This window comes from Amaranthus tricolor, chromosome 11 (genome assembly GCF_026212465.1).
Source record: "Amaranthus tricolor cultivar Red isolate AtriRed21 chromosome 11, ASM2621246v1, whole genome shotgun sequence".
NCBI classification, from domain to species: Eukaryota; Viridiplantae; Streptophyta; class Magnoliopsida; order Caryophyllales; family Amaranthaceae; genus Amaranthus; species Amaranthus tricolor.
In genome coordinates, this window is record NC_080057.1 from 15,179,189 (window position 1) to 15,202,916 (window position 23,728).

General features: G+C 34.0%; 1 protein-coding gene across 1 annotated transcript; it reads right to left on the reverse strand.

Annotated features, from left to right (window-relative positions):
• Window positions 1-22,389: 22,389 nt before the first annotated feature.
• Window positions 22,390-22,921, reverse strand: LOC130826539 (uncharacterized). The gene is made up of 3 exons (XM_057692120.1): window positions 22,789-22,921; window positions 22,566-22,716; window positions 22,390-22,462 (listed from the first exon to the last, which is right to left on the reverse strand). The coding sequence occupies exons 1-3, from the start codon at window positions 22,919-22,921 to the stop codon at window positions 22,390-22,392; spliced, it is 357 nt and encodes a 118-aa protein (XP_057548103.1).
• Between the last annotated feature and the right edge of the window lie 807 nt (window positions 22,922-23,728).

The following is a 23,728-nucleotide window of genomic DNA, read 5'->3' on the forward strand; positions in this document are numbered from 1 at the left end:
ACGACTCATTATAAACTAATACAACTAATAAGATTTTAATACTACCCTAATAAGGCTAATAGTATGAGTAATACGACTAATATTACAAACTAATACAACTAATAAGATACTTATACTACACTAATACGACTAGTAGTATACCAATAAGGCTAATAATGTATTAATAATGCGCTTATACGAATAATAATACATTAATACGACTAATTATATACAAATAAGCTAATAATACACTAATACGACTCATTATATACTTATACAACTAATAATATATTAATACTAATACGACTAATTACATACTAATATTACACTAAGACTACTAGTTACGACTAATACTACATTAAATAATAATAATAATAATAATAATAATAATAATAATAATAATAATAATAAACTAAGTGATAAAAGTGTTATATAACTTGAATAACATTGCTTAGAATATCACTAATTAAAAGATGGCCTAGTGGTTGGAGTTTTTGTGTAATAACCAAGAGGTCAGCGGTTTGAAACCTCTCAAAGGAATTATGTGGGAGGTATTGTGCAGGTTGAGGTGTGATGTTGGTACTACGAGGACATGACGTGGGTGCCAAGTAGGCATGACGTGGCACTTCCATTTAAGCGTATTTTTTTTCGACCAACTAGGTAGTCGGAATTTGGTCGGAAAATTTTTTATAAATATTTTTCTTGTCATTTTGGGATAAATTCTGAAATAGTGTTTTCCGACTAAAAAATAGTAGGAAATTAGTCGAAAATTTCCTACTCATTTCCGATAAACATGATAGTCGAAATTTCCGATTAATATTCCGACAAACCATGGTTAGTCGGAAATTCCGACTGCTTTCCTACTAAAATAAAAATCCGACCATTCTGAACCGACTAGCCCAATAAATAGTCGAAAATCAGTCGGTATAGCTCTATATCGACTGATTTCCGATTGTTTTGGGTGGTTGAAAATATGTCTTTTTTTTTGTAGTGAAAGAATGAAAAGACAATTCAAAAAAATTTTCAAACCCAGAAAATTTTAAGATGTGGACTATGTGCTTAGAAAAGTGGAAGCTACTAGTAAGGGAGCCGAAAAAGGGAAACTTTGTTATAATTAAGACGACCCATTCACGGTCACTAAGATAGTCGGGCCAGAAACTTACCAACTAAGGACAATGTGATAGCTCTGCCAAAACCGTGGAATGTTAATCACTTGAAGAAATATTACTTATGATATAAAAAAATCAAGTTCAAAGCAAGGGGAATATATATACCAGGGCATGACACTTGTAAAATTTTTGAGTTGCTTTGATACTTGTATTTAAGTCGTCTCCCGTGGCTTGTTTGCCCTAAGAGTCATTCAGTCGGACCCTGTTGCATTAATTAAAGTTTTTCTAGTTTTTCTATTCGGCTCTTAGGGTTCGTCTGCCCTAGGAGCACTAAGTGGGACCTTGGTGAGTAGAACAATGTTTATCTTCATATTAAGTTTTTAATTTGTTATGTTTAGCATTTGAATTCGGCATAATATTATTGGCCTATAAAAGAAATACACAAGAAAAAGATCAGATGAAATGAAAGATGATGCATAATAAAGGAAATACGAGTTCGTTATATAAGCCGAAGCCCTTGATTAAAAAGGCAGGGTACATGAGGACCGAATTCCATAGAATAAGAAAAAAGATACAACTACTCATCAAAAGGCTATTCAATAGAGAAAATAGCTCAACTTCTTCCGTCTCGAAATTCGACACATGACCAACCAAAATAGCCAGCAAAGTTGGGGATCCTGAAGTTTGAGGGAGTAGGGGAACAACAACGATGGGGGACGAGATGTGAGTTGGTGGCTTGGAAGAAATAGAGATATCATATTTTGAGAAATCGATATCCCTAAACCTAGACTCCACCTCCTCTGGCAAGACTTTTTCCCATGTTGGCCGGTCAGCAACTTCTTCCTCATCAAGCCCATTATCATATATTTCTTGAAGTTCTTCAGTGGCCTGATTAGTTTCCCTATCATATTCGGCATCAGTTGCTTCAAAAAAAGGTCTCCTATTCCGGGGTTGCCTGGAACTTCTGGTGGGTGAACTCAAACATCAGTTCTTTAACCTTCATGCCCTGACTAGCTGCGTCGGCCCCCAAACGGGCTGTAAACTCCTTGCCCTCATTGGTCTCTAGCCACTCCTTGGTGATTCTTTTCTTTGTCGACAACTCTTCTCCCTGACTAACAGTGTCTTCTTAAGAAATTGGCACCTTTTGTGCATGTCGTCCAAGGAGTGAGGGAAACCATTGCTCTCTTGGGTTAGGTTCATGACCTTATCATTTTTAATGATCAATTTTCCATTCAGCTCATCAACCCTATTCTTGGCTGCATTGTAATTGACCTCAAAGGTCTCTCACCCGAGTGCTCTAATGATCTCTTACTACATACGATGTTCACCTAAAAGAAATGTCAATTTAATATAGAAATAGTTGATTAAATATGAACAAAGCAAATGAACAAGTTAAGTTACCTTGGCTTGGAGCGCAGGCAGCTTGTTCATCCTTGTCTTAACAGGAATTGCTCCCAGCTGGACCAATTCCTTATCAGTAACATGTTGGCCCATTTCTCTTCTTCATCGGACCCTCAATTCCTTAAGAGATTAGTCCAAAAAAGCCTGGTTCGATGCGTAGACAACCCTTGCGTCCCTTCGAGTGATCTCGTAGTCGGACTCTTCTACAGTAGGTGAAGAAGCTGAATCCTTAGCTCCATTAGTTGCCTTCTCTTTGCCTTTACCTTCCTTTGGCAAGAGTGTCTTTTGTCTCATTAGTTCTTGGGCCGAAGACAAGTCATCCTTGACCCATGGTGTCACCATCGGAGCCAACTTGTCCATTGGTGACTTATTGATTCCATCCCAAAAAAGTTGTGTCAGATAATATTAAGAGTGTTAAACAAAGCAAAAAAATTGAAATGATTACCTTTCGGGGAGGAGGGAGGGGAGTCTTGTTAGAATGAACCTTATTCTTATGAGATTCAACCATCATTTAAACAAAGTTCAAAGAATTCTTTATTTCAGGGTATCTCTACTCTATATCCTCAAAAGCAACAACTGCCAAAAAGAAACAAAGAAGGTTAGAAAAAAAAATCAAAATAGCCATAGAAGACACTGACTCACCCTAAGAGTACTTCAAACTAAGTCCTAAGGCCGATAAGAAGAGTTCATTTTAAAGATGGTCCAAAGAAACAATAAAGCTTCTTGATAGGCACAAATTTTAATAACTGCAAGCGCACGGTTGACGTGTAGTCGCGGGTCGAACACAAGGAGGCGAGTTAATCAATTTGTTTGTGTTATGATTACAAGACACGGATCAAGAAACAATGTGGTTGAGAAACTAATACTACGATACCAAAAACTAAAACTAAAACGATGATTAATATGAAGATGAATATGATATAACAAGCTCTAGGGTGTCGGGCATCACCTAACTCTAACATGGGAGTCGATCACTCTCATAATTGTATGAATTGAGTCATTAGCATAATTAAATGTGATCTAATTAATCTCAAGCTTCTGCTCTATTGATTAATATAGATTTAAGACCAAACTAGTGTTAATCCTCAAACTTTCGTTTTATACGCTAAACTAGTAGGAATTTAACTTAAATACATCTCAATCCTAAATTAATCTTAATCTCAAACTTCCGTTTTATTGAAAAGGTTAATAAAGATGTTTAAATTAAGATTCATTAAGCCTAGATTTAATTATAGACCCAAATTCACACAATCAATCGATAAAATGTCGTCCCATGCTTCGAATTAGGGATTATACCCTAAACCTAGGGAAGAAAAATACTCACTAAACATGATAGTAAATATGTAATTCATAATAAATGATAGCTTAAGAGAAATAATAAACATAAAACGATAAATGATTTCAATGCAAGAGATAAATGATAAAGCAATTAACAAAGAAAACTTACTAATTATGAAGAACGATAATGTAAATTGAAAGAGGAATTCATGTAACAACAAGGTTTTCAAACAAAAACTTAAAAGAAAAAATAAATCTCTAGATTAATTCATTGAAAACTACTCTCCCAAAAAAAAACTGATAAAAACTCCCCTTTTCAAATAATAAAATAAACTGCTCTGATAACAAATGGCAGCAAAAATAACCGCTCAAATTCCCAACGACTCGTGACATCATATGCGACGAGTCGTCACAATATTGGGGACGAGTCGTCGCTCAGTCTCTGGACTTCATTCCTTAAATCAGAATGTATGAAACGAGTCGTGGCACAGGAGCGACGAGTCGTGGAATTAGGCGAAGAGTCGTGGCTTTTGCACTGGACTATAGTGCCTAGATCGAAGTGTATGCGACGAGTCGTGGCATCTGGAGCGACGACTCCTCGCCTTTGTTCTGGACTGCAGTGTTGAGCGACGAGTCGTGGCTTTTTGGCATGGTTTAGCTACGACTCGTTTCTTCCCTTTGAAGCTTGTTTGGCTCGATCTCTTGACTTCTTTTAGGGGTCTTAAGCCATTTCTCCAGGTCTTCACCCTCTTATCACTCCCAGGATCTAATAAAACTTCAACTCCGCCTCAAAAATTACATAAAACACGTTATTGAGCATATGAAACGAAAATATCAAATATCGCCTACAATACTACCTAAAACACACCAAGACATTACATAAGGAGTATGAAATTAACACAAATGAGTGCAAATAATTGCACTTATCAAACTCCCCCATGCTTAACCTTTGCTCGTCCTCGACCAAATCAAGTTGAAAACAAATGGAAAACAAGGTCAAGACATGGTCTCCAAATCCTAAGCTACTTCTTATATCTCCCTTTCCTAAACTTCACTAATACCCAGTATTTGTCAAGAATCCAAACATCCTTACCACTTGTCCCCTTCACTTGACTAACACAACACATCACATCACAACCAACACAAACAAGGGTATAGACAAAAAGTACCAAAATTCCATATGCTTCAACCTCCTTATGACTCCTAAGGAACATGAGAAATGAAAAATTCTACACTTATCCTCCAATGGTGACCTACCTAAATGCCTACCTTATAGCTCCCGCTTCTTATGTCACCAACTCCAATACAAAATGAAATACATGCACATTTGAATCTCTATTTTTCTCTCATTTTGCCTAGGAACTTATATTTGGGTTTTCGTCCTAGCCACTCATTTTATTTTTTTTTTCAATTCTCACTTGCTCACCCACTCAATGCTGCTCTTTTGCTTAGGTCGCCCTTTCGGGTTTTCAACCTAGCTGGGCTTATCTCTTATCAAGCATTTTTTTCTTTTTCCTTTTTTCATTGAAGAACATAGTACAAATTCAGCTATAATGAAATTGAAATTACAATGCATATGCTAGCTAAATCTATACAAAAATGTGGAATTGAAAACATGAATAAGCAAGCAATAGGTTCCCCCATGCATGCTTTTCATGATGGGTAGCAACAGGGTATTTAGCAACCCTTATAGGTGTAGGGTCTTTAGTAACCCTGGATATGACAATTAGGCACAAAGATGTAAGAATGCAGCATACCTAATAATAACAAAAAGGAATAACAATCCTAATCTAAGAAAGCATAAAAACTAGACTAGGTATGTAGTAAAGCTCTACACTAACATGTGTAGACTCTCCCATGTTTATCGAAAGCGTTGTCCTCAATGCTTAACATCGTAGCAAAGGGACATGACCATAAAAGCATAGGCATACAGATGGTGGAAGTCTAAGACAAGTGGTCATCAGTGACCACTCGAGGAACCGCGGCGAAAGAAGGAGAAGGATTTTCTCCGCAACATTTTAGCCTCTAAATGTGTCGCCTATTCCCTCTCTCTTTAGGCTTCTAATTCAGCGATTTGGGCAATAAGGTCTTGGAACGGGGTGCCGGCAAAATGTGCAGTCTGGGCCCCCTGAGCCATCATCAAAGAGCTCAGACGCGTATTTATATCGGACATGTCGGAGTCGTATGAATCATGCAGCTCGTTTCATTGGTAGTCGCAGGTTTCATGGAGGGTCTGTAGGTTTTCATTTATGCAGTCTATATGACCCTCCATAAACTCAAAACGACCTAGCATCTGCTGACGCTAGGCTTGGTCATCCTCATAGGAATATGAGGGTACCTGCTGCCCATACTAAGGCTCTTCCAGATAAGGTTGAGCCTCTAGGACATTATGCTCTTGAGGCTCGGGATCCCGCTCATCGCCCTCGGCCTCCTCATCATCCCCACCTTCCTCTACCTCTATAACATTGCCACCAAATAGCTCAACAGCATGATACTGTGAGTACTGGAGGACTCTCGTGGTGAGCGTGTGGACATCATCGTGTTCATGAATTTCGAACAATGTGCACGGTCTTGAAGGAAGGGAAAGAGTGTGCCCATTAGGACATATCAAGTAAGGACCATCACGGCCCGTATAGTAAAAGAATTTCACCCTACGCAGGGTGGCATAATCATAGTAAATACTAGCGGTTGTGGTCAAGGTCTCGCAGTTCTCAGGGAACTCAATACTGACACTCCAAGTAACCATGGTAATCATTCCACCAACAGAGATCTTGCCTGTAGGAGATTTTTGATCTCCAGGCACTTCTGGACAAATAAGTGCACCCAATCAGGGTGTGTGGGTCCAGGGACTGCTAAGGCATATAAATACCCAAGCTCGAACTGCCACACTTGGGTAGGCTTGCCTTGACCAAAGATGGTCATGGCGAGAAGGAGAAATACATATCGCAAGGCAGGGTGCCAGTATCTACTAATTTTGTTGCCAGACCTAGCTTAAGGTAGGCCACCAGTCATGTCAGCCCAAAAAGCACATATGCCCCCTTGGAGGGGGTTTAGTATTCTTCTGTGGACAACTCCCACCCAAAAGCTTCAGCTATTTGGGGGTATGTCATACTATATGTGTAGTTAAAAGCGTTGAAAGTGATGTAAGAGTATGCGTGCCCCCGTGATGAGCTGTGACGCTCAAGGGTAGATAGGAACTCATAAGTTAAGCGCGGGAAAACTTTCGTGTTTTTCCCTACCATGCCTCCTAAACAGCCTCTTTGTAGCAGGGTTAAAACCCCATCGAAGAGACCGTGGATACTCAAGGGGATGTCTTCAATGAATTTGGTAAGGAGGAGAGTTCTCCTCTTTAGGGTATTGAATTTTTGGGCCTAAGATGGCGTTAAAACGCATCTCATGGTGGCCGCTGATGAACTGCCGATGGCCTTTGTGGGCTCAGGTGGTGGTGGCAAGGGGTAAGTGAGAGTCCTCCTTGGTGGGGAGGGATCCTCACTTTGGGATCTAGATGGACCTTTTCCAGCTTGTCTAACTCTTTTAGATCGGGATCTAAATAGGTTCATGGTTAAATCAGCTAAGACCAGCAATCACACACAAAAGCAACAATGTATACAAATCAACACAAGAACAAAGGAAAAATCAACCCAAGCAAAAATTTAGAACAAATCAATCCACACATGAAAGGAGGCAAAACATTAGAATAGAACACAAATTAAAGTAGGGAAATTAGAGTTATACCTCAAGGAGTCAATGGGAACACCCATGGATGAGAGAGGACTTGTAGAATTTGAAGCCTTGAGCCTTGAAGATCAGGGGTTTTTCAATTGAAGAGCTTGATTGAAGGAAAATGGAGTTTGATAAAAATGGAGTATGAGAGAATGGAGGGATTGAGGAATAGAGAAGGTAATAGAGTGAGAAAGGGGTGAAATGAGATCGGAATGTAAAAGAGGAAAAACAAATGCGTGGCTCTTCATTGAAACTTCCCAGAAATATGCGATTTGCGAAGGCAACGAGTCGTCACATAGGTTCTGACCTGCTGTTTCACCCGTGAATTGATGCCTGCTGAATAATTGAGACAATGGGGATGGGACGACTCGTCGCTTTCCCTCTGCCTGATTCTCACTTCTTTTTCTTTTCAAAATAAAATACATAGGAGGCGAGTTAATCAATTTGATTGTTTTGTGATTACAAGACACGCATCAAGAAACAATGTGGTTGAGAAACTAATACTACGATACCAAAAACTAAAACTAAAACGATGATTAATATGAAGATGAATATGATATGACAAGCTCTAGGGTGTCGGGCATCACCTAACTCTAATGTGGGAGTCGATCACTCTCATGATTTTATGAATTGAGTCATTGGCATAAATAAACGTGATCTAATTAATCTCAAGCTTCCGCTCTATTGATTAATATCGATTTAAGACCAAACTAGTGTTAATCCTTAAACTTCCGTTTTATTGGCTAAACTAGTAGGAATTTAACTTAAATATATCTCAATCCTAAATTAATCCTAATCTCAAACTTCTGTTTTATTGAAAAGGTTAATAAAGATGTTTAAACCGAATTTATTAAGCGTAGATTTAATTATAGACCCAAATTCACACAATCAATCGATAAAATGTCGTCCCATGCTTCGAATTAAGGATTATACCCTAACCCTAGGGAAAAAAATTACTCACTAAACATGATAGTAAATATGTAATTCATAATAAATGATGCCTTAAGAGAAATACTAAACACAAAACGATGAATGATTTCAATACAAGAGATAAATGATAAAGCAATTAATAAAGAAAACTTACTAATTACGAAGAACGATAATGTAAATTGAAGAAGAATTCATGTAACAACAAGGTTTTCAAACAAAAACTTAAAAGAAAAAATAAATTTCTAGATAAATTCATTCAAAACTACTATCCCAAAAAAAAACTTATAAAAACTTCCCTTTACAAATAATAAAATAAACTGTTGTAATAACAAATGGCAGCAAAAGTAACCGCTCAAATGCCCGACGACAACTTGTGACATCATATGCGACAAGTCGTCGCTTTTCTTCTGCCTGGATTATGGGGACTTTAGTGAGTTGGCGACGAGTCGTCGCAATATTGGGAACGAGTCGTCGCTTAGTCTTTGGACTTCATTCCTCATATCAGAATGTATGCAATGAGTCGTGGCACAGGAGCGATGAGTCGTGGCACTAGGCGACGAGTCGTGGCTTTGGCAGTGGACTATAGTCCCTAGATCAGAGTGTATGCGACGAGTTGTGGCATCTGGAGCGACGACTCGTGACTTTTGTTCTGGATTGCAGTGTTGAGCGATGAATCGTAGATTTTTGGCATTGTTTAACTACGACTCATTTCTTCCTTTTGAAGCTTTTTTGGCTCGATCTCTTGACTTCTTTTAGGGGTTTTAAGTCATTTCTCCAGGTCTTCACCCTTTTATCACTCCTGGGATCTAATAAAACTTCAATTCCGCCTCAAAAATTACTTAAAACACGTTATTGAGCATATGAAGCGAAAATGACAAATATCGCCTACAATACTACCTAAAACTCACTAAGACATCACATAAGGAGTATGAAATTAACGCAAATGAGTGCAAATAATTTCACTTATCTTTTCTCTGAACCAAAACCGATTTGAAACTCCCTAACTCTATTATTTTCATTAAATGCTCAATTAATAAAATTCGTCTATGTTGCATTGAGGGATATTATTTTTGAATTGAATGTTCGGTTGTTCGTCATGATTTGTTTTGATGGGCCATGGATCATCATGGAGGAGGAAGATAAAATCATTCCCGAACTTTTTCATTTTATCCTTAAGCCTGTGAACTAACAAAACCCCCCTCTTGTGCTGGAAGGTTACCGTGCCTAAGCCTTGTACAACTATACATTTTCTAAGTCTAAATATATACCTAAACAAAGTCAGAGTAGGCTCTATACCTAAAGCTGTACATACTATTATAAATCTTACTATACAACCCCACCCGTTGGGATATAACTAGAACATTGTTATGTTGTATGAGTATCTCAACGAAGAAGGGGTGAGAGGAAAACTCAAACCTGTCTCCATACCATCTTTGTACACGCCTATACGACCCTCCATGACATGTTTGATATTTTCCTTCTTTCTGAGCTTTACGATCAAGTACTTATGACGTAAAGCCCAATGCTCCCTAATCCTAGAGAGTTCTTTATCCAGCATGGCGCTCCACTTGGGTTGGATAAATTAGTTGATAGATCCTGACCCGAGATAGTAAGTCGGTTCCTCATAAGTGGGGTTTTGGCCTTAATTTACCTTTTTACTGGTCAAACTTGGCGCCATTCTCTTTGCAGCTCGAGGAAACAAAATGTAGGGAGAACAACCATTACTCATTCCACTCTAGATTGAGCACTTCACATTGTTCAGGGGCAAATGCTACTGTTGATTCCTAAGGAGCAGGGTGAAGGATTTCCGGATAAAAAACCGGTGAGTCCATACATGACACGTTAATATTATTTTTAGTGGAGAAATAATAAATCGCCAAGAAATCAGTGTTTACATCGTTTTCATCATATTTACATTCAAAAAATAAGTATATATTTGGCCATTATTTTTATACAAGACTAGGAAGAAAAACGTACCTTTGAAAGAAGTTTGAGACAGTCCCAAAAGATCGAAAAATGATGCTTGAGCAAGGATTCTTGAGGTTGGGCAACAAAGATCGAAAAAGTGTTAAGTCCCTCATTTATAGGCAAAAAGGGGTAAACAGTAACTTCTGACACACATCCCATCAATCCTTGAAAATTAAAAATTAGATAAGTGAAGCCACTAAGTATTTTGGCACCATGAGCCTAACTTTATTTGGACTTCAAGCTTATTAGCCCAAGTATCATAATTTGGAGTTTCTCGTTGGAGACAAGAGAAGTTCCATATTATGCGGGGCTTATCAGCTCATGTATCTTATTTTATCTAGGTCTTTAGGTGACCTCTTGGAGAAGTGTTGTTTAGCTAAACTTGGGCTCATGTTTGAGGTGCAGGGTTACAATCTATTGTTGTTAAGTGTTTATGTTCAAGATGTAGAGTAATAATAAAATTTAGGATTCTTTGTGAATTCATATTACTAGTCGTTTCTGTGAATGATGTACACCTATTTACTTGTGCATTGCTTACTAGTAAATGTACACCTATTTAAGTCAAGGTGGAGATTATTAATAATGTGACTTGATTCACATGGAAATCAAGGATGATTGCTTAGATACTGATTAAATGAGCTAAACAAAGAAATAAATATGAGGGCTTGGTGACAATTGGAGGTTGGGCTCAATGAGTCGTTAAGCGCTCGACGTTGGGTATGCATTCTATTGCTTTGTGCTATGCTTGGGAATGATGATTTCATTTGGAAATTTGGAGTTGGCTCAAATTTATTGTTTGGCAAATTAAAAATTTTCAAATTTGAATTTGGATCAAATCCCACAATTGTTTTTAAAGTAGTTAAAGTTAAGAATTTGAGAATGACTACCCAAATTCCTCATTTATGATTTCATAATTAAAATCCATTATTTTAAAATGAAATATTTTAATTATGAAATATGTGTACCCAAACACTACATTGAATTTCTTCTTGAAGGCTTGAAGTATAATGGCTTTGAATTTACCAACTTCTTTACAAACTTATTAGTCGACCCTTTACCTCTTTCGTTGTTATGAATGGTTTGACTTGAGTGCACATATGATGGGTGCATTCATGTGGTGACTCTTAGGATGGAATCCCATAAGTATGTCATGAATGGGTGTATTAAGTTTTGTCTTAATATTTGTGATTTATGATGATGATTAAAGTATGAATTAATCATGGGAGTTATGGGACCTTAATGATGAAGTTCAAAGGTTTAATTCAAGATGCTCAACTATGCAAGTCGAACAATACTGTCAGAAGCCCTCTGAAGTGCCGCTCGACCAGTTTGCTCGACCGAGCGAGTTTCAGAATGGGTCGAGCGAGCAGACAGAATGCAACCAGAAACTTCTTGCAGCCCGCTCGACCAGGCCGCTCGACCGAGCGAGCCTCTGTTTTGGTCGAGCGATGTCTCTGATGCTCCTAAGATGCTGTTTTTTGACTCTTCAAGTTCTTGGGGATGTTTCATTATCATTTATTCATAGCTTTAATATACTTAATGTTACTTAGTGTGATCTCTCCTATAAATAGAGAGCTCTCATTATAATGATACACATCCACAAAATATACCCCAAGCCAAACACTAGTCTATATCTCTTCTCTATTGTAATTCTCCATATTTGAGAGTTTTTTGAACTCCTTTGATAATATAAGAGATACTACACACCGGAGGACGTAGCCTAAATTGGGTGAACCTCGTTAAATTTTTGTGTCGTTTTATTGCTTTTCTTTTTCTTACAAACATCGATATCATTGATAGCGTAATTTGTTTATCACTAAACTTCATACACCCGATCTTGGAAATATTGGAGTTTGAAACACATTGTTCGAACTCTAATAAACTCATTCGTTCTATAATGTTAAGGTATCTGTTTTAGTCAAGCGTAAATTGGGCATTAGCCAACAAGTTCGAACATATATAGTTCTAATTTTCGCGTAAGGGGTGAGAATCGGATTTTGTTTCAGGTAGAGCAAATACAACCTTATCCAGATAATGTGCTGAGATCGAAACTCTTCTCACTCTCTCATTTCCTAAGCGTACATTGTAATAAAGAAATTGAAGGGTCTGAAACTTTTTAAAAAGTAGTTGTGACCACTGGAGTATGAGGAAGAATGAGGTCGTAATTAAAATTTAATAAAAGTAATTTAGCCAAATATAGTAAAATATATTTATTCAAATTGAAAATGAGACACTTAAATGACTTAATCAAGTAACAAAATAGAATTATTCGACTGAAAAGTAAGATGTATATTGTTATTTTATTTTATTTTACTTATGAAAGGTTTTGAGCATGCAGTTAAACATGTTCGATCGCACAGGGCATCAAAAAATTAGAGGCCTTAAAATTAAATTACTTAATATATATTAGGTATTTAAAAATACAAAATATTTATAGAATTTGTCAATTTTAACTCCGTTCCTAATTTTACTTAAACCAAAAGAGAGTTTAGCAGTTAACACAGTTGGTTCAATAAGTTATTCTTTACTTCTCGGAGAAGATTAGCGCACGATGAAACAAAAAGCCTAATTGTTTCATTAATTTGACCACTTTTTGTATCAATCAACAACACTATGATGTAGAGTGGTGCCACCTCTATCTTTTTGAATGCTCTCATATTATATAAATCTACAACGTGATCTTGTGGTCATGACTAAGCAAACGGTTTTCCTTTATTTTCATTTAGAAAATAATAGTCATTTTCTTATATAGCAATAGCATAATCAAATTAAAATCTTTTTAATTTACCATAACTTTTAAATGTCATTTGAGTTTGGTATTATTTTACACATATCGTTAAATAAGATGGTCTCATGGTAAAACTATCTGTTTTAGCCTAATTCAAGTATATTTAGTTTATTAAAGTGATCAATTATATTTAAAGTAATCAATTAAAGAAATTGACTAATTATATGTACGAGCACATCTCATAGTGATATGGTCTCATATAAGACGAATTGTTTTTAATTAGTGATTTTTCATCCTTTGTTCTATTTTCTTTTTAAAATTCATTCATTCTATTCATTTCATCCACATATTTATAATTTAATTAACTTTTTTTTTTTCTAATACTAGATACTAAAAAAATATAAAAATTTTATCCCCTTATCCACATGAAATTGCATCAATTCTATTCAAGTTTATCAAATTTACTTTTGCATCATTTTCTTTTTTAATAAAAGTTTTATTACTGCTTTATAAATTAATCACATTAACAAACTTGTTCTTCCTAAATTTTTCATACACTTATTTCATTTAGACACTTAAATTTTCTTTTATCGTTCAACTACAAATTAATTACTTTTCAAACTCCATTAGTTTAATAGTATGACTTACCATTTAACTCCTACATAAAAATAATATTGATATTTTTAACCACTACCGATCTAAACTAATTATGATAATTTTCACTTGTAAACTCTATTTCATCGCTTTTAGATGTTCCCATTATTTCTTAATATTATTGTTATAATAATATTTAAATATTTTGAACAATTTCTCCACTCTCTTAATTTGTGAGGGATTTGTACTTGAGTACTCGCGCAACCTGATTTGAGCAGCACTCAACTTTTATGTTGAATTGTCCTACTTTATTCTATTTTTTAATTTGTAAATAATTCTTGTAATTTTCTTTCAATCTTATTTATAAATTTATATTTTTTTTAGCCTTATCTAATTTAGTCTTTACCTCACTCGTATTTTATTAAATTCACCAAGAAATTATCATCATCATTATACCAAGTGTATCACGTTCATAGAAAACTATGATCAAGATATGGAGATGGAAGAAATGATATACATAAAGGTGGATGCGGCCAAAGAGTCCCGTGACTTGAGAAAGTTCCTCAGAAAAAAAGATTTCTATAACGAAAAGAATTGAGTGAAACTAAATCTTTAAACTTGCATCTCACCACACAAGCTTGACCATTAATCATTAAATTTTAAAACTATATAAAATAAAATAAAAATAATTAGGCAAAAAACGAGTAAAGAATGATATATTAAAGGTAAAGGCAAGGATAAATAACAAGAATATCAACATGTAAGCGAGAGAGTATTAGTAGTCTAAGACATGAGACATACAAAACATTATTAGTACTCCATATGGTCCTTTAAGAAGTTCTCATTTATCATTTTTGGGTGTTCTATTTGTTGATTTCATAAATAATCTTTCTATTTATATCACAAATTTTGGATAATATAATTGTTCATCCTCATTTTACATTTTAATAATGTTTATAGTCCCAACACATCTTTCACTAACTTTATTAATATTCTTATATTCCTTATTTCCTATCATGTTTATCACTAACTTTATAAAAATAGTTTTTATTGGTTGTCGTCTTCATATTTTTTCCACTAAATTTCTATTAATATTTCTTTAATGTTTTAGTCCCTATTTTTCCTCCATCAAAATTTATTATTCAATAAAATAATGTATCTAATATCTAACAGATTCTATTTTTTTTATTTTCGTGAAAAATTTATTCTGGGAATTTTATTAGATAAATACTTCCTACGTTCCAAATTACTTGCAATATTTGTTTTTTCACGTAGTCCAATGCACTAATTCAATCCTTATAATCCATAATTATGTATAATAAAAAATTATTAAAATTTAATATTAATAATCTTTGTATCGAGACGAATCAAATAAGATTTCACTTAATTATATTGTAATTTATAGATTACAATTTCATTATAAACTAAGGACAATAAGTGAATAATACTTATATTATCAATGTTGCCACTATATTCGAACAAATTAAGTAATTAAGAGGTGCAAAATCAATTTGTGGGACCAATAACGAGACGCAAGAGTATATCTTATTAAGGTAGGCACCATGATTTATGCCGACCGTTGGCATCTCATGACTTGGACTGATGCGAATTTCACTTGTGAATTCACAAAAAAGTGAATCAAATGCGTTGTTGGATCTCCTCCATTTCTTTTGGTCCTTTATATCTTCTTTGTCCTCACGGAAAAACGATAACAACTCAGGCTAATGCCGTCCTCGACAGATATATTATATCTACGTACGTACTCCATTCCATTCCATTCTTGCGTATTTTTTGTTATACACGGTATACAAGAAATAACCAAGCTTAGATTACATATCATTCAACATGAATTTATTTATACGGCTTAGGGCTAAGGGTTTAAACATTCCAAGGCTCAAATCTCAGTCTTTATATACCCTATCATATTAAATTGTTACTTATTAATTTTTATTCACCTTTATTTTATTCAGACTCGTGCACAACTATATCTAGTTTTATCATTCTCCTTAGACACATCATAAATTCAATATTATTCATCTTTAACTTATTATTTCCACGCAAATTCAATATATATATATATATATATATATATATATATATATGCGTGAGATCCAATAAGAAGATGTTCAAAACAAGAAAGATACGGAGCTGTTTACACCTTTTATTTCAATATGATAAAGAATTTAAGTTCACGATTGAGCTAAAAGCACTTAAGCGTAAAAGTAACTAAAGTATATAGAAAAGATACTATATCATAAATCAAAAAAATGTTCTTAATTTAAAACATAGTAATCTTTTCTGTATGTATAACGATTAAGAAAAATCAAACTCATATTTCATATTTTTAGTACCCTTCTTATTTAAATATTTGTGTGTGTGAAAGTGACGTATTATTGGACTCCATAAAAAATTAAGACATTTTCTGGCCTTAATAGTGTTTGAATCAATTTTTATTTTTCATTTCTGAGTTTAAGACGCAACCATTTTTGTACTTCAATATTGTCATTCTTGGACAAAGACTCTTTTGCAAGACTATTTTGTAAGGTTGTAACATAAAACTTGTCGTTCCTGAATTAATAGTAAAGTTACTATTTATGAGACTTAAAATTGCTATAAAATAAAGTGAAATTATAAAGATCTTAAATTCAAATAAAAAGAGAAATGAAATTTTTAACTTGGTTGCGCCATAATAATGGTGTAACATTTTCAAATGTATGACTAGAAATTGACTTTTGTATGAGGAACTTTTTGGGATCAATAAGTACAACTAAATTTACTATATTATCTCACAATGAGATAAAGATATAAAAGAAATTTAAATTCAAAATTCAAAAAAGAGTATTTGGATATCCAAAGCATAAATTTTAGCATTCTAAATGATAATAGATATTAAGTAAATAAAATTTAATTCAGCATTAAATTATCTATTAATTTCTTGAAAAATTACCTAAAGTAATCCAACATATTCACGATTTTCCTACTATAATCTCACTTATTGATTAACCATGAATAATCTCAACTTTGAAGGGTATTTTCCTAGAATAAACCCAGTAACCGAATGGCTTTCTATAACAAGTTTTATTTTAAAAATGATAAATTAAAATAAAATATCGAAAAAAATATTATAAAATGTTAAAAAAACAATTTATGATTTTTTTATTATTCAGACATTTTTATGTAAATTTTTAAAATTTTTCTCTCATTTTAAATTAATTTTCAGTATACTTTTTTTTGATGAATTACTTACTATACCAGGTTATCGGATTTCTCAAGTTTAGCCTATGCAAATACCCGTAAAGTTGGGATTATTCATGATTAATCAATAGGTGAAATTATTGTATGAAAATCACAAAAAGATTGAATTATAATAGGTAATTTTTTTCTAATTTATTTAATAAAACTATTTATTTAGTTTATTTTAGGATTCTTTTTTTCACCGTAAAATTTTAAATAGAATTTGTTAAAAATTCGGGAGGGATCAAAAAATAACAATGGTGATTATTAGCGGAAGTTAATGTAAGAGACTGCTGTTACACGTTCGTTTTTTATAATATTCCAACAAATCTGATGGCCAAGACAACGATTGTTTGTCCTTCCAACAAACACCTAAAATTCTATTGTTGAATATACTTTAGTTGCCTTAATTTTTAACGTTTCGTCTGATTTGACGGCTTAAAATTGTCTCCACGCGTTATGTTGATATCCCTATGATTTTTAACTTCGCATTATACGAGATAATCTAAGCAAATAAGAATAATTTATAATATTGATAAATAAATTTTATATGGAAAAATTTAATAGACTAGGGCCGTTAAGATTATGATTTATCCTTTTTATTTTGTTGTTATTTCTTTTGTTTTATTGTGGTTATTTACAAATTATGATGATTGATTAGTAATTTTTTATCTTATACTCCATCCAATTGACACTAATTGTTTCATTTGGTTTTTACAATATATTTTTTTTACTAATTCAATTCTAAATATTTTAAATTATGATTACAAAAATTAATATTACTAAATTTTAAATTGAGACGAATCATACAAGATCTCATTTAACTATATTAAAGGTTGATAGGAGATTGAATAGAGAATATGCTCGCTTTAAATTTTTTTTCTCTACTATTACCTTAAGAGCTTGTGAGACCTTTCAAACAGCGTTTTAGAAACTATTTTTAAGTCGAATAACAAATATAAAACTTAAGTGTGAAAATAAGATGTAAACAAGACAAGCAATTTGTTATTAAGTGCTATCAAAAGCCTACTCCTCGCCTATGGGTTCTTTATCAACCCTTAGGATTTATCCTTTTTTATTAATAGAACCTAGATCACTAAGAAGATATCTCTATCTTCTCTCACCATGTTATTCCTCTGAAAGAATGATTTACAAATTCCCTTTAATAAAAAATTTAAACCCAATCTCATAAATGAGAAAAACAAATAAATATTTTCAAAAGCATTCTAAGACAAGTGGCATAAATTGAAATTACAAATCTAATCTAACTCTCTTAAAACTCTAAAATCTATTACAGTTGTGAGAGTTAGCAAACTAATAAAGAACAAGATTACAACTCTTTTCAGACTTTAAGACTTAGAGAAGATAAATAGAAGTATGCAATTGTGTGCTTCAAATTTTGATGAGCTTCAATATATAGGACACCTCCTTAACTAGTCGTTATAAACAATAAGCTTCATCTCCTTATTTATCTCACTCCTGATTATGTTGGATTGAACGTCAAAGCCTTGGACTTTAAGTAGTTAGACGCTCCTTTCGACTTCTTTACCAAACACGTTTTAGCTATTTTTAGCTTCTTTAAGACTTAGACAATTTTGTTAAGTTAGTTCTAATAATAACAATAACCAAGTGACGTTACAATTGTCTCTACACGTTCAACTAGTTTATTAATTCAATCAAAATCAAATAATCCGATATTAGATTTAATTAACACATCTTGTTCCAAAATTATAGGAATACCTAAAATCAACATTTCCTATATTGTTGGTACAGTTAACACTACATCCATAATTATAGAAAGGCGATTCCACATATTTAGAAAGTCTATATTTAGCACAGACTCTTGTTCACTAAGTTCTTACGTATTTCAATTTTAGCAAATATAAAAACGTGTGATTACCACATAAGTATTAATTGGTATGATTTTATTCAACTTATAAAACATCATTTGAAACTACTTATTACTAAATATGATTTGGACTTATTAATCAACTAAATGTAATTAATTAATTAATTGATTAATTTAATATGCGTTTTGAATATCATCACTTAAAAGAGTTAAGTCTTCATATATTTGACATAAAGATCAAGAATACGATATAAATTAAAAATAATTGATAAATAGTGTTAAAAATCAAATGAGAAAATTAGTCTAATTGGAATGAGTAAAGCGCAAATTTTTAAGGGACTACGTTTTAAAAAATTTGATATTTTATTTAAGTTATAAAGATTTGAACTTTATATGTGAAATTTTTCAAAAGGTCTAAATGACCTCTAATATATTAAACATATTACTTTATTTTATATAGAAAGACAGATTTTATAGTGTTATTTGTTTAAAAATTTTATTAAAAAAAACATAAAAAAAAGAAAAATAAATAAATAAAGAGACATAAGGGGTAAAAAATTTGTTTCTATGCTATCCGTTTCATTGTACAACCCTCTTTCATCACCACTACCACCACCACCATTACCATCACCATCACCATCACCATCACCATCATCATCACCATACCTTTCCTTGCACCCCCATTTTCCTTACATTTACTTGTGCAACCACCACGTCAACCCCTTTTCCTTCCCTTACCCTACTAAATCCATAATATCAACTTTAACTTCTCATTTTCCTTTAAATTTAACCGGTAAATAATATTTTAACCCTAATTAATAAAATTTTGCTCCATATTAAGTAGAATTTGATTTTCCTAAATTTTATTGAAATTAATCATAATTTTGACAATGTGAAGGGCTTAGAGTATTTTAGTAGGAAGGGAAGTGGTGGAGATAACGCAAGAAAGGAAAAGGATAGCGCAAGGAAAGGGGGAGTAGGGTGGTGCAGAGGTTAATTTTTTAAATTTCAAAACTGTTTTTATTTTATTTTGTATTTACTTTTTGTTTTAAATTTTATTTTTATTTTTTAAATTTCAAAATTAACAATCAATTGTAGTTAGACACGTGGTAATTATTTTTGGAACAACTTGATACAGTGGGTAAAGAAAATTAGCAGCACCTTTAGAAGAAAATGACACGCAAAGCTCATACCTTTGTAGGTAAAATAAAAGGACGAACCTTTAAAATATAACCACCTAAAAATTAGACCTTTAGAATTAAAATTTCTTTATTTTTTTGAATTACTATGTAAAATGAAATGACCTTTAGAATTAGAATTACAGGTAAAATAAAAAGACAAACCTTTAAAACATAACAACTTATTTTTTGGATCTTACAATGCTACAATCCAATTCTACTGATTATTAAATTTACTCATTTATTGATCCTAGGTTGGATCTTGATTCTAATAACCTTTGAAATATTTTCAATGCTTAGACCAACTACATTATTTTTATTAAAATCAAAACTAGCCTAAAAAATACAAATTTTAGTAATATTCTAATACTAATGGCAATATCTAAAAATAAAATTGAAAATAACGTAATAAAAACAAGAAAAATATGGTACTACAGAAAAACTAAGCTTCAGATCAAGTTAATGTACCTTCTTGTTTTGTTCAGGTAAGTAATAATAGGATTTAATTTATTTAGTATATTTTTATTCTAAATTTTAAAAAAATGAAAAGTTCTTTCACCAATTGCTACAATTAGGGTTGAAACTTTAATTTACTTGAAATTTTAGTGATGTTTTATTTAGTAGTTTTTTTGAGAAGTTTAATGTTGCTTATGCATATAAAATATCAGCGAGAGAATATTCTCTTTTTGTTTGTTATAGCTTGATAACTACTATACAAGCTTTGCTATTTTGGCTAAGTTTAACTTTGTATCCCTTTCCGTTACAATTAGGAAAATATTGTGTGAAATATTTTGTATTCTAAATAGGCTATGTTTCTTTAACTAATGTCCTGTAAATATGGAAAACCTTGTGTCATTCTTGTATATATTCTTATGATCAATAAAAGGAACCCTAAGAGAGAATCATATAACTCCTATATGGTATCAGAAGCCTTGTGTAGTTTACCTTCTTAAATATCGCTTTTCTACTTGCCGCTGCTATCTAATAATGACGAGTGCCTTTTCTTCTCCAACCAATTCTTCTTCTACTTGTTTTTATCCAACATTAAGTGTTACTAATCCCAAATCTCTCCTTCCTTTTACTATCGAAGTAGGCAAGGTAGAGTACTCTACTTAGGCAATACTCTTATGCAACACTGTAAAGTCTATAAAGTTCTTGATCATATTGATCCAACGGTGAAGAAACCTAATCATCCTAATGAACTCTAGCAACAATTGGATGTCATTATTCTTCAATGGATGTATGATACCATTTTCCCCTTTGATCTTCTAAGAAACATTGTAAATGAATAATACTCAGCTCAATCTGCTTGGAATCGCTTAAAAGAAATTTTTCACGACAATAAAGGGACACGTGTGGTTCACCATGAAAATCAATTCAGTTCGATTTCACTTGCCTAATTTTCTTTCACTTCTGATTATTTTCAAGCCATGAATTCCATTACAATGCAATTATCCGCTTAAGACCACCCCATATCAAAAGAACCACTAGTGTTATAATTGGTAAGATGTCTTCAAGATGATGATTATAAGGTGGTCGCCTCTCTTATTCAACAGGTTTATCTTCTTCCATCCTTTGATAAAGCATGCTCTATGCTTGAACTAGATCATGTTAGTCGTGAAACTAATTCCAACCCAACTCCGGTGAGCACCGCGTTGCTAACTACCTCTTCTTCCTCTCATACACCACCGCCCTCTAATTTATATAGTCAAAAATGCAAATCTGATGAACATGTGCAAACCATGTCCTAATCCTTCTCAACCTAGTGGTTGTGGTGAGAACAATTAATTACCAAGGCTGCGACTCTAATAAGTACAAGAAAGGTGGTGGTTGTGGTGGCGGATAAAGTGATATTCATCATCATCATCATCATCCTACCCAATATATCCCGCTCTTAGAAAAACTAAGGCCAGGGTCTAGGGAGGGAAAGACAATGGCAACTCATACCCTTAAAGGAGAGCGCGGCCAAAGGAGGCCCCCGGCTCGAGGAAGATAAAGAGACATGAAAAACACGTGCAAGACAACTTAAAGGCCTATAAAAAGAGACACCACTATAAAAGAAAACAAAGAACTTAATAGAAAAAAAACTATAAGGACAAGGGGTTAAAGGAACTAAAAGGTCAACTAGTCGGACATCTGTAATCCAAGACGTGGATATGGCGTCTCCAACTTTTCCTATCCCTAGTCAAGTCCGCATAAAGGTTTAACTCATTCAAATCAACTCTTATTTTCTCATCCCAAGTTCTCCTTGGTCTACCTCGACTCCTCTTACCCTCTACTATAATGCTTTCTACCCTCCTCACAGGGGCGTCGAAAGTCTTCCTCTGCACATGAGCAAACCAACTCAATCTATTCTCGCGCATTTTTCCTGATATAGGGGCTACCTCTAGTTTGTCCCTAAAATCTTGGTTCTTAATTCTATCCATCAATGTGTGCCCACACATCCACCTCAGCATACGCATTTTTGGGACTTCCATTTATGTTCGAAAACCTTCTTTACCAGCCAACATTCAGTCCCATATAGCAAAGTAGGTCTGATTGCCGCCCGGTAGAATTTTCCTTTTAACTTGCTTGGGAATTTTCTATCACATAACACTGCGATGGCTGCTCTCCACTTAAGCCAACCCGCCTGTTTACAATGCTTTATATCCCCAATCTCCCCATCCCTTTGAATGATCGATCCCAAATATTTGTACCTGGTTGTGCTTCTAACAACTGTATCATCGATGTACACCTCTGGTTCACCTACCAGTGGTGTCCCACTAAAGTCACAGCGCAAATACTCGATCTCCGTACGACTAGTGCGGAAACCTTTACCTTTTAAAGCTTCCCTCCACTTATCCAATTTGTTTCTAACCTCCTTTCTAGTTTTTGCTACCAGAACTATGTCGTCCGCGAATATCATGCACCACGGTACCATCTTCCAAATTGATTTAGAAATCTCTTCCATTATGACAGTAAAAATGAAAGGGCTTAGAGCCCATCCCTGATGTAGTCCCACTTTAACCGGAAACGGCTCTGTTATCCCCACCGGTGATTGAATGCTAGTCAAAACGCTGTCACACATATCCCGTATCGCCTCAATATACACTGAAGAAATACCTCTAGCCTTGAGGCTATCCCAGATGACACGTCGTGGTATGCTATCATACGCTTTCTCCAAGTCAATGAACACCATATGCAGATCTTTCTTTTGCTCCCTATATTTCCCCATCACTCTCCTCAAAACATGAATTGCCTCAGTGGTTGACCTTCCTGTCATAAAACCGAATTGGTGCTCTTTGATCATCGTTTCCTGTCTAAGTCTCCCCTCTATCACTCTTTCCCACAATTTCATTGTGTGGCTTAGGAGTTTGATACTTCTATAGTTGCCGCATACTTGCGCATCGCCTTTGTTCTTAAACAGAGGTACTAGTGTGCTATTCCTCCATTCTTCTAGCATCTTATGTGTCCTAAAAATAACATTAAAAAGGTTGGTCAACCAACAAATGCCCTCTTCTCCTAAACCGTGGTCCTTCTGCTTGGTTTCTTGACGTTATGAATTCATGGGATTCTTCACACGGGTCTAATTGGTCTTCCCAAAGTTTTTGCCTACAATGCCTTTATTCTTCTCAACCTAGTCCACAGCAGGCTTATCTGACTTCATATCCCCAACGAGGGGTTTTGAGACCTCGGCCCAATGCTCTAGGTAAATCTAAGAGTTTTACATATCAACCCACTGGTCTTTCTACTTTATTTGATGCCCTTCTGATGCAGT

Coding starts and splice junctions, on each gene's coding strand:
- LOC130826539 (XM_057692120.1), bottom strand. CDS start 22,921: ATGGAAGAGATTTCTAAATCAATTTGGAAGATGGTACCGTGGTGCATG. Junction 22,717..22,788: donor GTGGAGGGAAGCTTTAAAAG/GTAAAGGTTTCC, acceptor CACCACTGGTAG/GTGAACCAGAGGTGTACATC. Junction 22,463..22,565: donor TGGAGAGCAGCCATCGCAGT/GTTATGTGATAG, acceptor CTGGTAAAGAAG/GTTTTCGAACATAAATGGAA.